Source organism: Puntigrus tetrazona, chromosome 17, assembly GCF_018831695.1.
Source record: "Puntigrus tetrazona isolate hp1 chromosome 17, ASM1883169v1, whole genome shotgun sequence".
NCBI classification, from domain to species: Eukaryota; Metazoa; Chordata; class Actinopteri; order Cypriniformes; family Cyprinidae; genus Puntigrus; species Puntigrus tetrazona.
The window spans coordinates 2653068-2670774 of NC_056715.1; the positions used below are offsets into that span (position 1 = coordinate 2653068).

The window sequence follows — 17707 nt, forward strand, 5'->3', positions numbered from 1 at the left end:
AATATTTTCATCCCGTTTGTTTTTGTCCTCCCGGACTTTGAAAACGTGATGGGGTCGGGCCAGAGTCCTCAAAGGGCCCTCTCAGAACACTGCCAGCAAAAACACACTCTTGGGACATGTTCCTGCCCCTCTGTCAGGAATCACAACTACTTGCAAACCGGGGACATCAATTACAGTCGTTTCCCCCTTCTCCAACCCCTCAAACGACACGTCTCCAGATGGGTGCAGATATACCACCTACACTAAATAACACCATTTCAAGACTCTAGTCCTACGTTCTGAAAGATGGACAATGGGGCAAAATACATAAAGCACAATGTAATGTTTACCACATCAGCCTTCAAAGATTTCGGTCCTTTCCCTGCTACCTGAATTATAGCGATGACTTTTTATGATTCAATCAACTCCTGATGAATTAAACCAAATCCCATCATCACATTATAGACATAAAACGGTTTGCAAACACAAACTTCACAGATAATTTGGTCATTAAACTCACTACTGCACTACCAACAATCCCATCAACCACAGAACGCATATTACCATGGGAACAGAAATTGTTGCAATCAACACAGCATTTTTTTTACTTAATTCTGACTGGCTTGGTAACATTTGCTAACAATGGCTAGCTTCCTAAAGTTAATCAGTTAATATGGGATGTATGGTTAAAATACGAAGGACACTAGTTCCAAAGTATGGAGATGCTTGCTAACTTAAGCAGAGCTGCTAGGAAAGGAGCATGGAATAATTTTAGAGTTATGACGTGCATCTAAGCCCAACCTGTGTTCATGTAGCAAAAAGGAAACAAATGAATTGCACAATCCTGTTAAATAAACACTGAAATATGTTGAAAGCATTTCATGAAGCGCAAGACTAATAACTTAAATTTCAAAAGAAAAGCTATTCTACTCTCTGATTGGATGAGTGGATTACAAAATAAATCACTCAAATTGCATGATGCATCAAAGCCTTGTTGTCATTTTTCGTTAAGTTCAGTAAGGCATCTAAACTGACTCTAAACTAAGGTCTATTAGGCCCAGATTGACTGACTTTCGTGTACTTAAAATGTGAATTCACCTTCTTGTTGAGGTCTCGAAGGGAATCCAGCTCCTTCAAGAGGAAGGCAATGTTCTTCTCTTTATCCAAAACTGGTACTTGCTTTTTGGAGTCGCTGATAACTTTGGAATTTCCCTGGTCCTCTTGAGCATGAGCATGCCTTCAGAAAAGACAAAAGTTCATTAGAAACACTCGTATATTAGACTCCCAAACGGGCAACAAAAAAATGAATCATTCACATTCTGACATGCAATTATCAAATACACAAGGGATGCTGTCTCCCACTTTCAAGAATATTACTGTGACTTATTTACTTTGAGATATTAGTCAAATCATACAGTTGACCTTTAAGGTAATATTAAAGTATTACTGCACTGTATTGCACGGTAAATTACTTCCCTCTTGTAGCCAGGAATTCGATTCAGCTCTTATTAAGGAGGCAAAGAAAATGCATTGGAATCTATATTTATAGTTTCAGGCTGCGATATAATTAAAATCATCTTACAATGGACAACCATGCTAAAAGTGAATATTAATGCTATATTCAAATTCGATAACGCACTTTTCAATAGTACTCAAGACAGATTAAACTAAACAACTGTTGCATATTGGATATGTTTGCAAGACTTTTTTTTTAAAGAATATGCTACTAAGAAATTAGTATGTAAAATGAATACTATGCACAGTATGCATATTTTTGTACACACTGAACAGTTGCATGTCCTACTATTTTATATACCAATATATATATATATATATATATATATAATATATATATATATATATATATATATATATATATATATATATACATATATATATATATATATATATATATATATATATATATATATGCAATATATATATACTATATATATATATATATATATATATATATATATATATATATATATATATATATATATATATATATATATATATATACACTATTTATATACCTATTTGTGTAATATAAGACTGCATGGTATACTGTATCCCACAATTCATTCATTTGAAATTAAAGAGTAAAAACGTTTTAGCATTTCTCCTGAATTAAATGTATTTTTGCATAAAACAGAATTAAAACGATATGACTTACTAAAATATTAACAAATTAATAAATATGTAATTAAATAATGTATATTTTATTATAAAATTGAAAATGAAAAGTAACCAGATAATGTAATACACTGAATTAAAATAAATAAACTTGAATATATTTACATAAATTATTTATAGAATTTTAATATGTGCGCGGGTGTGTTTGTGTATGGTGTTTTTAACTAGGTTAAATAACTAAAAAAGCTAACACAATAAAAAAATGATAATATAATACAAAACAAAAGTAATCCTGCAAATAAACTATTTATAGTAGTGAGGCTACATGACAATTAGCGCCATCTTTGCTTATTGTTGCATACTGATTTCTGATTATTATTATTTATTTATTTTTTTTACATAGTACACAGTATGTAGAATTCCATTTTGAACATAGAAGAATTGCTTATATATTGCTTTTTATGTCTTTAAAATAAAAGTAAAAACACAAAGGCTGAGGCTAAAAAAAGCTGCAAACTAAAATTAGAATGAACTTTTCAGCCTTAATAATGATTGGATTTTGATTGCTCAGTGTAAGTGGGTCTCTGTTCTCCTGACCTGAGTGCAGCAGACCCTGCCCTGCTGATGCGTGGTGTGTGGACCGGACTGCTGGCTGTCTCGTTAATATCCTGCTCCTGCTGTGCTGCGAGTCTCTGTGGAGACCGTCTCTCCTCCTCCATGATTCTCACTTCAGATGCAACTGGGCCTGGCACGGGTGGGGGTGGAGGGAGTCTGAGCATCAAACCTTCTCTGGGCCTGGGAGTCTTAGATACTGTGCCAAAAAAAACAGTAAAAATAAGTAAGAGCTACAGTAACGCAATCATTTCCCATCTTCGCTTTTATAATACCACCAGGTTTATGGCAAAAATAGCACGGTATACTATTACCAAATGATGTTCAAACCAAAGTTGGCCTGTGGTGACCACTGATTTGACCCAAACCATTGCTCTTAAATTTCATTTATGTAAATCAAATGTTTGCATATATGTAACCCTGGGCCACAAAACATCTTACATTGCATGAGTATATTTGTAGCTATAGCTGTAAAGACATTGTATGGGTCCGTATTTAGTAAAGCAAAAATCATTAAGATATTAGATTAAACATCATGTTCTGTGTGATACTTAGTAAATCTACCGTGAATATAACAAAACATGAATTTTAATTAATAATGTGCATTGCTAACAATTTAATTTCTACAACTTTAAAGGCGATTTTCTCAATATTTAGATTTTTTTTTGCACCCCCAGATTCCAGATTTTCAAATAGTTGTGTCTTGGCCAAATATCGTCCTAACAAGCCATACATCAATGGAAAGCTCATTTATTCAGCTTTCAGATTATGTATAAACCCCAATTTCGAAAAATGTACACTTATGTTTTATGTACCAGGGTCACGTATAAATTAGGCACACTGTGACTGGTTATAACAAACTTGAGAACAAAAAACATTTTGGGTTTATTTACTTGAATTTTCATGCCTTTTACTCAAAAAAAAAAAAAAAAAAAAAGAAAAAAAGTGTGCTGTTTAAATGAAGCTTTTAGTCATTTTTGAATCAGAATCTGGTCACTATGACATTCATTATAAGGAAAAGAAAGAAAAGAAAATCATTGAAGTTTGCAGAATTTATTTTTGGGTGAACGGTAAACAATTCCTTCCCAAGTTGAATTTCTTTATCCTCCACTATTACAAGCTAGTGAAAAAACAGTTACTGTTTTCAGACAGGTTTTCCTGGCTGTCACTGGGCAGCTAAACGGTTGATCCAATGCTATTGGTTGAGTCAATGCTGGAATGCTCAAACAAATAGAGCATGTTTTTAAAAGCACCACACTGTTTGGACTATTCAGTGAAATCAACCTAAAGCTGACTCTGCATATAAAAAAAGTATTTTAGTATCCAGAAAAAGCATTAGGATCTAAATGAAAAGGAAAACCCACAAGAAAGACGTTGCAACCATAACATATAAGACTTCCATTCTTCTGCCGGGAGATTACAGTCTGACGGTTTGAAAGGCAGCTCTGTTGGTTGGTTTGCGTCAGCTCTCTGAAAAGGAAACTAGGTCTGGCCGTCTTTCATGAGGGAATGTGGCGATCCGTGCCGAGTGACTGGCAGGAGGGGGAAAAACGAGGTCTTCTGTCAATGTTTCTGTAGCGCTCAGGGCCAGAGATGCAGGCGGAGAGGCAAACACAGAGGCCTGTCTCTCTGGCAGCCTTTCTGAAAACGTACTTTGCTCCTCGGGGAAAGCTGGATGTAACCCGGATCGTTTGTGATCAAAGTGCGACGGCCCTTGAATCAGAGATGTTTAAACGAGTGCAAATTGGTGATGACAAAACTAGTGAAGATAGAGACTTGAAAGAAGGGTTCGATTTTGAGAAGCAGAGGGTGTTTAAGCTACTTTTAAAGCTAAAATGCTTTACAATTAATGTCTTTCAAACGGGTTTCCTGAATCAGTCGGCACTGTAAAAAAAATGTGTGCAATTTCATCCGGAAAATCTTGTAAAAACTCTACAGACAAAAAAAAAACGTTAATAGGTTAACGGTAAGTTCCCATACTATATTTACAGTAAAATACTGTTAATTTACAGGTAAAAAAAAAAAAAAAAAAAAAAAATGTATAGTCAAAAACTGCGCATCACTCTACATTTAAATGTATTTTGCTTAATGTTTTTAATAGTTTTTTTATCATTATGTACATTTTACTGTTATTATGTTACATGTTCTATTGTTTAATGAGTGTTTATTGCAGTATTTAAGTGTTACTATGTGTTTTGTGTTTGCATGAATGACTCTGTGTGCCTACTATATATTAGTGTACACTTCGGCTTCTGCTTTGATTCTTCATGTGGCTTTCTTTTTTACCATTATTATGGCGGTCGTCAAAAAGGTACAAAACAGATTTTAATAGCAGCGTGCGTTGCTGAATTTACTGGTTTACGTTTGAAATAAAGAGATTTCTACTGTAAAATTGGTTTAGTTTTTCAGAATTTTTTTTACTGCATTATTTAGGCAAATACAGCTTCCAATTTTTTTTAAAATAAAAACTACAGAATCTTTTTTTAAGTGTGCCGTTGGCCTGCCGAACCAAATTCACGCCATTGGTTGAGTGTTGCTGGGTGAGGCTGGTCGGGATGCTCGACAAACAGAGCAATGTTTTGATAACGCCACAATGTTTACACATTTCAGTGGAATCAACCTACATAAAAAAAAAATGACACACTCCAGCTTTAACATCTACAAGCAAATTAAACAGATAGTAGCGCTAAGTGCATGCATAGGGTCAAGTGCTTCGCTAAAAAGCCGCCTGGCCGTCCTGCGATTACAAAATATACATAAATCAGTTCAACATCAATGCAATTCAAATTGAGCAAAACTCAAACACGCAGTGCTTAAATCAAAAGCATCAAAAAAGGGGAATCATTCCGCATTAATAAATGCGTTGTGATGCTCGAGTCTTGCGACCACGATGTCCAAAAAGCTCCAGCTTAGCCGGCACAATTATTTAGCGAAAGGTCAGGTTTTGAAGTCGAGATCAGGGAGGTCTGCCTCATGGCTTTGTTGCTAGGGCTCTGCTCTCAGGATTGCTGGAGACAGTTATTAGTATTCCCCGTAAGACTCACCCGTGCAAACACCAAATTCAAACCATGAATAATAACGCCAAACACACTTATAGAAGCCCTTTGTCACACTGCAAATATGCGACTTTTGGATACATTGTTCCCTAACCTGGGTTACTTCTTTAATTTTATCTCCCTCTCCGGGTGTCTCTCACAAAGGTAACTGCCCCAGAGAATGTGTGTTTAAAGCGCCATTTCCCTCACAAATGGGGTGAACGGGGCCTTTAATCTAAGCGTGCAAAGTAAAGGCCCATTTCCTATGGGAACCGAGTGAAAAACGTTAAGAGCAAATTCAAAAATGAAGAATTAGCTCCCATTCATTTGATGAGTGTCAATTTGAATTGAATTGGCCACAAACCACATGATATTGAATTGAACTGAACGACAAGCAAGAAACTAAATGCAGTCACACAACAAATGCCCTACACACTATCCAATCACAAAATAGGCAAGAACAGATAACTTGGATGGATAAGATTTTTGGCTCCATTTTAAAGGCTTTTAATTAGAGCGTTTTAGGTAATTAAGCCTTTTTACAAAGTGGTCCATTAAAATATAATAACATTTTATGTATCAAATATGTACCTACATTAAAATAAAAAATATATAATATCAATTATTAAGCAGAAAATTTTAACAAACGGAAAAATTTTAATTAAACACTGATTTAGTAAACACTTACTGATCTGTAAGTGCCATTTAAAAAGCGTTCTTAATTCAAAACTGAACGGATTATCATTTATTGCCATTAAAAGACTGTTATATAATAAATAGGGCAAAAGAATGACCAGATATAATCATTTCCTCCATTCATTCTACCAACGGTCTTGTGCCATCTTACTAATGTCTGTCACTAATAATCAAACACAGGCCGATTAACCGCCCGCAAAAAGATTGAAGTGTTTCACCAACAGCCCAAATGTATATTTGAGCAGCGAGGCAGAATAAATTTGCATATCAGGAGCGTCTGGTGAAGGGTTGGTAAATACTCTGTTTATCTCTCATTGTCATTCCAACCAGTCTATCTAAACAGTGGCTCTTCTACAGCGTTACGGCCTAGGTAAAGTTATTACGCGGCAGCCCGGCATTATGGAATAATGTAAATAAATGTTTATGTAGATAAATGAATAAATAAATAAATGCATGTAAATAACTGTTAATGTACAACATTGAGCATTCAGACACCGGGAAGCCTGTAAAACAACTCTTTACTCATAAAAATGGACACATTTTGGAAAAAACTGGAGATGGTGGTATCATAAATAGTAAACCAAAAAGAGCCTTATAACAGTAAAATAACAAAACGACCTTTTTAATCAGATTTTTGTTTTTTTTGATAGCACTTATGTATAATTTATTACCTTGCGTGAGTTTCTCCTCCAGGGCTTTTGATAAACTCTGACATTGGGAAGTAGCTGAAGTGGTTTCTCCTAAAGAGGATCTAGAAAAAAAATTTCATGTATGAATATGCAAAACAAATATATAAAATCAACACTTTTTTTTTTTTTTTTTGGGCTAGTCCCCTTCGATATCTAACAGCAGTACGCTGTGTCTGACACGCTCAGGTGAAGACAGGTACAGGATATTGACAAACTGTACATCAATGACACTGCTTTGAAGGACCTGCGTGTTTTGTTTCAAAGCGCTGAGTAAAGCGAGGACATGAAGCAAATATCAAAGACCTTCAAGAGTTCTGACTCTAAGAGGACAGAGTTGACTCTTTTTCCAAGTTTTGCAAAAGTAAATAAAAAACACCACTTGAGTTGCAATATACCACATAAATACAACACCATAAATTTGAAAAAATAGCCAAAATACTAATGCATTATTATAGTATATATATATGTGTACTTCCAAAAAAGCAAACGCAGAATTATAGTTCAAAAAGTATCGTTCTTTTGTCATAAATAATAACTTAAATGCAATTTTAAGAGTCAATTCAGTACTGAAGTGCTTTAAAATAATGAACATAAAATCTTTGATTGCATGCATTTTCTGCGCAAACATTTCACCTGTAACCAAAATACGTTTGCGTCGCACTAAAGATGAACAAACTAAACCGGCAGCTGATTTTTAAACATTGTAACACCGTTTTGGATTTAGAAAACACATCTCTGCAAAGATATCATTACAGCGTGTAATCATCGCCTGCAATGTACACTGATAAACATTTCGCACATATTAAAAAACCGTCCTTAATTGTAACATGTGGAAGAAAGCCATTGACAAACAGTGTAAAATGAGCCGAGGAAGGCATCTTTACCCAAGTTGTGGTGTGGTCTCTGAACAATGGTGCTTTACAGGGGACGGCAGCCTTTGTTTCAGTTCTTCATTGACTTTAGGATTAGCTGGAAATATATAGAAGGGATATGATTAATTTCACTCGCGGAAAAAAAAAAATGCTTTTCATCACAGGCTCTAGCTCACTCCTTTTCCATTAGACTTAGAAAGGTTAGTATTAATTACAGCCTGTCAATATGATCTTGGGTGCTTGGTGGAGAGCAATCTTTAATAACCTCTGGAGTAGAGGCAGCAAAACAAGACAGGCGGCTTTTAATTTGCCGTGTGAAATTATGCTTTAAGACTTTGTCTTTATCTCATCCACTGTGTACCAGTGCTTTACCTCGCAGTTTATGGAGGACTAATGAACGAGGGCAATTAACAAAGCGTAATCCCACCATGCAATCGTTTTAATGCTTTTAGCTATCAGAAAAGTAAACAGCCATTTAATACAGCTCAAGCCATATCAGATCCTAGTCAGGAAGCGCCAATTAAAGCGTCATCTACTCAGGTGTAATTAAATAATGGTGGATAATTTAGTTCCGTGAACGGAAGCTAATTCATAAGCAAGCAACAAACAGACAGGAGGCAATTAGCAGGAACGCTGACATTCAGACGGCGGAGCCTGTTGATCGCTGGCGGTGGGAGCCGCGGTGGAGAGCTTCCCTCTAGTGGTGGAGCTTCCGAGACGAGAACTTCTTAACACAACACACACACCGGGGGCTTACAAACGTAAACACTTGCCATTTCACTTCTGTCAACTGTAGGTGCTTTGCGGTGTCACATTTACAAACCAAATGAAGAATGCGGAACATCTTCAAGAAAGGGACGGCCTGAATCTGGCGCTCGCAGAAGGCTTCCCCTCGTGTTTCCTGGTCGGTTATTTTTTGGGAAACACTTTGGTTAGGAAAACCTTAATAGGTCACCAATGTCTTCACGCTAGGATTTTTAACACTGCGTTTACAAAAAGCCATATCAATAATTTAGAGCTGTGGCCCTTTTTATTAATTCATACAGTGTTTCTAATTGCAAAAATTTCTAGATTTAAAGAATTTGTACAAATCCTTCAAACATCATATATTTATTACGCTGAACAGCTCGTTATGTCTACTAAAAGCATCATCGGATTAACACATTTCACTTCGTGTGCTGGTAAGAATAAAAATTTGGACTCATAATTTTGGTAGAAATTAAAGGATGCATAAAAATAGCGATTGTTAAAATATTTATGCAATAAAGTATTTCCATTTCAGACATATGCTGTTCTGAATCATATAGTCATCAAAAAAGGAAAAAATGTTTCTGTAAGAATTAAAAAAGAAAAAAAAAAGCATATTAGAATGATTTCTGAAAGAGAGTAGTGGCTGAATATTCAGCTGTGCATCACAGGAATAAAATTAACAATAAAATCTAACAAAAAAAAAAAGAAAACAGTTATTTAAAATTAAAAAATAGATATTTTACAACACTAAATTTATACAAATTTTTTTATAAATGCATTGTTTGAAAGCATAAACTTCATTACACGATAAATGAGTGTAAAATGTTTACTAAAGAAGAAAAAAAAACAAAACATGTTTTTAAGAATCGTTCACTATAACTCAACCTAAAATGAAACGTCGCTGTGAAAACCCCTTTTTGAAACGTTTATATTCGAGAGCGAGACCCACCTAATTTTAAATTCTCAGCATTCTTAAAGATGGCGTACGCAAAAAAAAAAAAAAAAACCTCAGGACAAGCAGGCTCTTGGGAAAAGGAAACAAAGGTCACGAAAAAACGATAGCGGGGACGGTGGACAGCATGAGAGAAAGTTGGCAGAAGAGAGCTAAGAAGACATAAAAAGTGAGTGCTCTTGGGAGGTTGCGCGCGAGGCGGGTGGGGGTGACCCCTGGGGCAGATGCCAGTGGAACGTTATCCCCGCGCTGTAAGCCAGCACACACAGCTCACACCGCTCACACGCTATTCAGCTCAGACACAGTCAGGCGTGAACGGACAACTGGCTTTTTGTGCCAAACACCACAGGGCTCCATTAATCTCAGTGATAGACTCTGAGCGGGAGCTGGCCCAGCGCACCGCACTTTCACAGAGAAAGAGAGGAGGACGAGGATGAAGAAAGACTTTAAAGATAGTAGGTACGGCTAAGACGCCTGGTAATCCGTTAACACTAACAAGAGAAAGCAGCTTTGGAAAAGACAGAAAGGGGGAAAAAAACAAGGCAAAGCATACAAACCTGACCTTTTGATGTTCACGTAATTTTCGGAGAGACGCGTTAAACAGTTCCCAGAAAAGAGCGCTTTACCAAATAAATTTGGGCCGATTCATTGATTGACACCATTTCCTGAGAGAATCACCCCCCAAGAAACTTAATGAAACTGATACTATCCAATAATCCGATATTGAAAAACAGGGAAGAGCTCGTTCTGGCTTAATGAAAGTTTGAATTGTGCCGAGTGCAATAGGAGGCCGGTTTCTTTGCGGCTCCCGCTCCAGATGGTGAATTAGCATCGCATCTACATTTTCTACATAATCTGCAGGAGTTTCATGATAGATTAATGAGCTATTAGCCTCGGTGCTCGCAGGGCAGGGACGAAAACGGCATTCACGCCAAAGCTTGCAGAGCGCGACATGCTACAATGAAGCCAATAACCAGTCATTGTGTATAAACTGCGGCTCCGCGGCTAGTTGAGGAGCTGATTCGAATCGAATCGCGGTTTAATCGCAGTTTGTTCCTCTGAATTAAATGCTCAGGCAAGCTCAAATGATTACATACTGTTAAAAATACCAAAACTAGAGTTAAAGGCCACTGATTGAATTACGGGAATACTTTATTTAATTCCAGCTTCATATCCAGAAACTGTAAGTTGTTCACTTAAAAGAAAAAAAAATTATATTTAGGCATACAGTACCATTGTCTGAACCAATGGTGTGAGGTTAAGGCGGGATAATTCGTTTCACCGGTCACCAGCATTTTTTGGGAAACCTGTTTGAAAGCAGTCAGTCCACATAAAAACATACATATACATATATACACACGCATACATATATTTGTCTAAACGTGAAAGCCTTTTAGAGCAATTTAGAAACATTTCACGTGAAAAAGACAAAAAGGAAGAAGCTTTTCAGACCGAACTATCATTTTGCTTCGGATAACGTTGAATATTTCATCCGTATTCGTTCACGGGGATAAAAACGTGAGTAAATAAAGGAAACATTAATAGGTTAGAAGCCCGCATCAAATGTAAAAGATGGCTCAAATCTTACAAAACAGCATTTGCCACTTAAAGCCACTTTATCCTTCCTTCAAACTTTTCTCATTTCAATTTGTCCTTTGCTGTCGCTCGGTGATCTTCATTTTCCTGTCTTGTAGACTTTAAGCTAATTGCCTCGGTGGGCTACTTATTATTCATGTACAATTATTGCAGTGTAATGTCTTTAAATCCTTTTAAATGACCATTCATGCGTCGCATTCATTGAAAATGCCTTTGATGTCTGTCAAAGATGGAATTCTTCAAAAAGAAATGTCTAAGCCCAATTTCAATCGCTCGAAGAGGGGGGTTTGGCGTTTCCCTCTAATATAAACTAAATTCCATTAATTTTTTAAGCTGCATTTAATGCATTTCCTCCGCAAAAAGTTTCCAGATTCTTCAGGCTGTCATTTGTATTCCAGCTGACTTTATGAATATTAATAACAGTGTTATCCTGATTAAACGGGCTTCATGCGAAATCCCCGTGAATCTACGAGCTCAGGATTCTCGTCTTACCGAATCTTTATGAATTTTGATACGGACATTAATGTGGAGAGAGTCTTAAAGCAGGTTTAATTGTACATCATGCTTGTGCCTCAGAAGGAAAAAGGCAGACATGAATTGATTTGATATGGATAAACAGCCTCTTTTATACGGGGAGGTGCGCACAAGCACCTGGATGCACCCCGCTGTGTAATTTGATTGTCACGGGCTGTCGTGAAGCTTTCAATGGTCTTGACTTTTCCGGGATCAAAAGATTTCATTGACTCGCAGACAGATATTAAAGATAGAAACTGTTTTTGTCAATCAGTTACATGTGCTGTGAGCTGATTTTATCTCAGTGGAGGGCTGGTATTTGTTTTCCTTTTCCATCTGTTAATGCCGATGAAAACGGTTTCCGACTCAAAAATATCTGCAACTGAATGAACAGGAATGGAGACGAAACAACAACTTGACTTTAAAAAAAGGACGTAAAGGTTAAATATTAAAAGCAAACTACATAAGTACTAGTAGTACTAACGAAAATTATTCGATTGTTAATAAATAAATATAAAGTAAATATATAGTAATAAATTATTAACTTATTTACGAAATGCAGTCGATAAATATTTTACAGAATTAAATGAATCAATAAATAAATGCATTATTTTTACTAGTTATTTATTTTAGCATGAAACGGCATAAGAAGTTGAACTAAAAAAAAATTACATATTTTGCCGTATTGAGCAGATATACATCATAAATTAATAACAAAACTAAATTATTCATATTACTTAATATACAATATGTATACATTTATTTTTTCTTTTTTTAATTTAGAAGGTGTCGCTCACAGAATCGAGACCGAGATACTAGTATTTATAATAATTCAGACTGTAAAAACTAAAGTTAATGATTCTTTAAATGGATGCTGAGATCAAAGTGAGGCTCTTCCACATATACGGCACAAATAAACTTCAAACCAGCACCAACATATTTAGCTGAAATGCCAAAGAGAAGAAAAAAAAAATGCATAAACAATTTTCAACTCCTAACTAAAACTATTGATTAGATCAAGTAAACGATTAACCAATTCTAATGAAATATAAAACTTGAGTGGGTTTAGAGCTTGTTGCATCTTCAGCAAACGAACCCACTCAAATAGACTATAAATCAAAATGATTGTGTCCTACTTGGAAAGCTTACTTTTATACAATTGCATCATCTTCAGCGACAAAAACAACGTTTTAGAGGCAGCTCTACATAAAGTTTGAGACTTTGTTATCCATCCTCACTACACTTGTGATGTGCATATAACATTGTTCTCTCCAAACAATCTTTTACCAGGTGGCTAGTTAAACGAGTAGCTAATCAAAACAGACTGATAGAAAACCTCCAGGACCATCAATGTCACTTTATTGAAGGTCTAAAATTACGCAGTCTCTCAAATGAAAGCATAATTCCTTGCATTACTCGAGAATTCTCCGGGTGGGCCTTATGTTTCTTAGATGATGGAGACGTCTAGCAGGGAGAGAGGGATCTGTGAGGCAAGACGGCGCGTCTTACTGGCGTAAAGCTCATTCTCAGAGCAGGCGCAGTGATAATTGAATTGAGCCTGTGGGAAATGAGCTAGCGCTAGCATCTCAGATCTCTCTGATGGATCCTTCCTCGGTGGAGTCTATCAGGCCGCGATTCACTGATCCTCCTGCATTAACGGGGGAGGAGAAATGACCCTCCAAATCTACGAGGATGAGTGCCTCAATTTCCCCATATCCAGCTAATTTGGGTGCGAGAGAAGCGTGAGCCAAGCTAGGAGTAAAGAAAGCGCTCCCCCCACCCCGCAACTGCCCTTAAACAGGCCTGCTTTGAATGAATAAAAGCAGGCAAAATGCCCCCCAAGATGTGCGAAAGGATAAACCCTGAACACTCTGTATTGTGTGTTTGATCCTGTCAATTATCAGTTATGACATGGGCGATATGATTCAAGCCAAATACAAATGCTTCACACAACGCGCTGCCTAAAATACACTTAAAAAAAAAAAAAAAACGACAGCTTGTCACAGTCGGACTGGTAAAGATAAACCTTAATTATCAACTAAACCAAGGTCAAAACATTGCACAGATAATCTAATTAAGGCACATGACTCCTATGCATAAAGTGCATAAGATATTTAATAAATATGTAATATCTACATCTTTAGCAAGACCATGTTTTATCCTGTAACTATAACTGCGTTGTAATGGTGAATACAGCGTTAATGCTAAAAAGCCTGTAGAGTTGTATTATTCATATTACATAAATAACATTTTACACTTTATATTCAAGAAATGACCCTTGACCTCTAACCTCATTTACCCATAATGCTGTTTTTGTTTTAAACTCTCTCGCACGTCCACCATCAATAAACTCCATTTATTTCTAAAAATGTAAAAATAATTAAAAAAGTTCACTACACGCAGTGCACATTTGTACCAATGCTTCTCTTAAACACTATTTTAACGCCAGCGCTTATACATTACGCACAAACTGATTCGTTTCAATCCACCTGGAGCAAATTTTGACGCTTCTGACAGCTTGATTTGCTGAAGTCAGGTTGTCACAGTTATTCGCCAAAAATTAATTTTAAAAGGTCTGTATTTGTAAGCACTTAGACAAACAGCACATTTTATTTCAATTCTGCGATTCGATGTCAAGAGTGAATATTTCAGCGATTGGATAATTCATCTGCTGAATGTAACCTCAAAATTGGCTGTGTAAATATAGACTAAGCTGAGATTTGCATTGGCTAACATTTGGGAGGGAGAGCAGAGTTATTTAAGGATGAGCTTAATGCAGTCGATATGCGAGCAAAGGAAGATTTCGCTCACATTCCCGTTACACACTCACAGTTCTGGAAAAAAAAAAAAAAAAAAAAAAAAAAAAAAAAAGTCAACTTAATTCACGTTTTAATCAATGTCTAACTTTTTTTTTTTTAGATTTGCAAAGATGTGGAGAAGCCGATCCTGATCCATTTGCTTTCCTGCAGAGGCGGTCTAGGTCCTAGGTCATGACAAAAATAATCATTTCATTTGTCGCCACCTTTGCTCATGCGCCGATCAAAACAAAATGCTTCAACCGCATTCCTTTCCAGGTACGAGTTTAAAAGCATTTTAACAAAACCGTAAGGAAAACAAAGCCTTATTGTGGCAGAGATTGTGAAACTAGTGCAAGGTGGCGTCACCGGCCGTGACACTGTTATTACTCATCGAAGAGACGCCAAACACGAGAGGTGGGGCTCAGGGAAAGAGTCAACCCAAGGTCAGCTGTCATATGAAAGACATTCCGGCAAAGTGTTTCGCTTCTCGTGTCGCTTCTACCGAAAGCTGTGCAAGTTTCGACTCATTATCTCTGTGCATCTCTCTAATAAAAATGAGCCGATGGGACTGCTTGTATTTGCATTTGTTACGGTCTCCTTAGAATGAATAAGGTTGCTCTAAAAATAGCATATGCTAAATAAATACATGTGAAATATATAAATAATATATATATAATATATATATATATATATATTTATATATTTTATATATATTATCTATATATTGTCAGTAACTTTGAACATTTTCAGTAACTTACTTTTTGTTACTTCTTAGAAATGAATAATAGATTGGCTAATAGCATTTTTTACTATATGATTCTGAAGTACTTCATTGACTTTTTTTTTTTTTAAACAATCAATGCACAAGTTCACTAAAAAATAAATAAATAAATGAGACAATATTTTGAAGACATGCATGCCAGACAGCCATTGACTTTCATAGTATATTTATAGCATTAAAAAAAGCTACTGTTTGGTTACACACATTCTTCAAAATATCTGCTTTTGTGTTCAGCATCAATCAATCGATCAATCAAATCAATGAGGTTTGGAACAACTTGAGAATGATTAAATGGTGACAGAATTTTCATTTTTGAGTTATCGTTTCCTTTAACCCACAAAATACTATGGTAATATGAGCTAGTGACACTTTAACTAGCGATACCATATACTGAATAAATGTGACAATATTTGGCCTCTCTCATGTTATCATACTGCCCAATCAATCATATCTGCTCGACTTACAGAGATACTAACATGTTAATCTTCAAAAATGTAGTTACTGACCAAAAAAACAAAACAAAAAAAGCCATTTTGGCTATTTTTAGTCACAGTAAAAGCTCCTTAGATTGTTTGTTTGATTCATCACGATCTAACAGCGGGGAAAAAACCTGTAGAGACTTGCTGTTTGGTGGAAACTACATTTGCCGCGGTCATTTTTTGTAAGGAGATGACAAATGACCACTCTGATCCTTCTAAGGGCAACACAAACACTCCCATAATTTCCGTGAACGTCCATCAATGGAAAAAACTTTCATATTAAGTCAAAATTTAACCCTGCTTTTTCAAAGCAACACTGAAAGGGCTACAAAATCCGGCGTGATTGCTGTGCATGTCACCTCAGCACCCGGCGCTAAAACACACACATAGCTAGTGGTGCGAGGATCCTCAACAAACACGTCTTCCTTTGTTCAGGAAATCCTTTCTCCAACACGAACCGCAAAGCTGAACTTTGGGCAATGCAGAAGCGTCAAATCCAAACACAGCTTTTCACTCTCTCTTTTTTTTTTTTCACCCTCAAGGATGAGTGATGCTCGCGGTTTCGACCTGTCCTTCAAACAAACCGGCTTTAAACAGCGGGACGCCGAAGTGAGAAAACACTCCAGGACATTCCAGGGTTCTTTTCCAAACTCGGGGGAACATTGGGGAACAAACAAAGTTGATATAAATGTGTGATATTAGGATATGGCGGGCACTTGGGCGACGTCGGTGCCGCTGCGGGACGCATGCGGAGAGGATTGTGGGAGGTATTGTGTGTTCAGGGATGTACATCGCTGCAAATATTTACAGAGCAGCTGATGTACAATAGAGGAATCACATGACTGTCTCTTCCGAATACATGCTCGCGTACATGTGCTTAGATCGAATCTACGCCAATGATGCCCTTTCTTTTAGAAGTTATTAAGAACTTAGCACAATAAGACTGTGGTTCAGCTAGGCCCTCATGAACTCTGTATTTCTGACCTTTTGTGACCTGATCGTGAGAGAATTTTACTCAGAGCTTTACACACTTGTGGCCTGTTCACGGTAACAATAGCGATAATAATATTGTAAGAATCATTCACAAAAAAATCCAATCAGGAAAAAAAAAGCCATTCAGAATGCATCAATTTAAAGCGACAGGCGACGCAACTGCAGCCTTCGCTTATAAAAAGATCCAAATCACCGCTATGCCGAATAAAGATACGTGCGTTTCTTTAAACGGTAAATCATTTTTATATCACAGTGTGTTATATAACAATTTATGCAGATTTAAATAAAAAAAATAAAAATAAAAATAAAAAAAAAACCCTTTTGGATTGTTTCTTACTATAATAAAAGTAGAATGAAGAAAACTATCATTAAAGATAATGCTATTTAAAACACTTAAAATAAATAATGCTGACACTAATATAGTTATCATTATAATTTATCGTTCTTGGAGTGAATGAGCCTTTATTAGCTCTTAATTAGGCCTTACGTTACTAAATATTTTTAATAGATAAAAATTACGTGAATGATGCGCTTCCGAATTCTGCAGAAATCTATGAGAAAATATCCACATTAATTTTAAATAAGTGGATGCAGCTATGTCTGCTAAGGCCTGATATAAGAAAAAGGGGAATATGTTAACAATATTTTAATATACTTTTATAATCATAAATACATTAGTTTGTAGCACAGATGCTATGCTTTTTTTTTATATTTACCTATAATAACGCATATTCAAAGAAAACAGATTATTTCCGCATTGCAAAATAAGGTGGATACACGAACAATCAAATTTCTAAGCCTTTTTTTTTTTTTTTTTTTTTTAATG

At 36.0% G+C, this 17707-nt stretch overlaps 1 protein-coding gene across 2 annotated transcripts in view; it reads right to left on the minus strand.

Moving 5' to 3' along the window:
• The window catches only part of mipol1 (mirror-image polydactyly 1), a 67318-nt gene that overhangs the window by 40594 nt on the left and 9017 nt on the right, over window positions 1–17707 (minus strand). For both annotated transcript variants that reach the window (XM_043263858.1, XM_043263857.1), the window contains exons 3-6: window positions 8032–8116; window positions 7130–7209; window positions 2713–2926; window positions 1078–1216 (exon numbers count right to left, since the gene is read on the minus strand). In XM_043263858.1, coding sequence (XP_043119793.1) covers window positions 1078–1216; window positions 2713–2926; window positions 7130–7209; window positions 8032–8116 — 518 coding nt within the window. The remainder of the gene's footprint in view (window positions 1–1077; window positions 1217–2712; window positions 2927–7129; window positions 7210–8031; window positions 8117–17707) is intronic.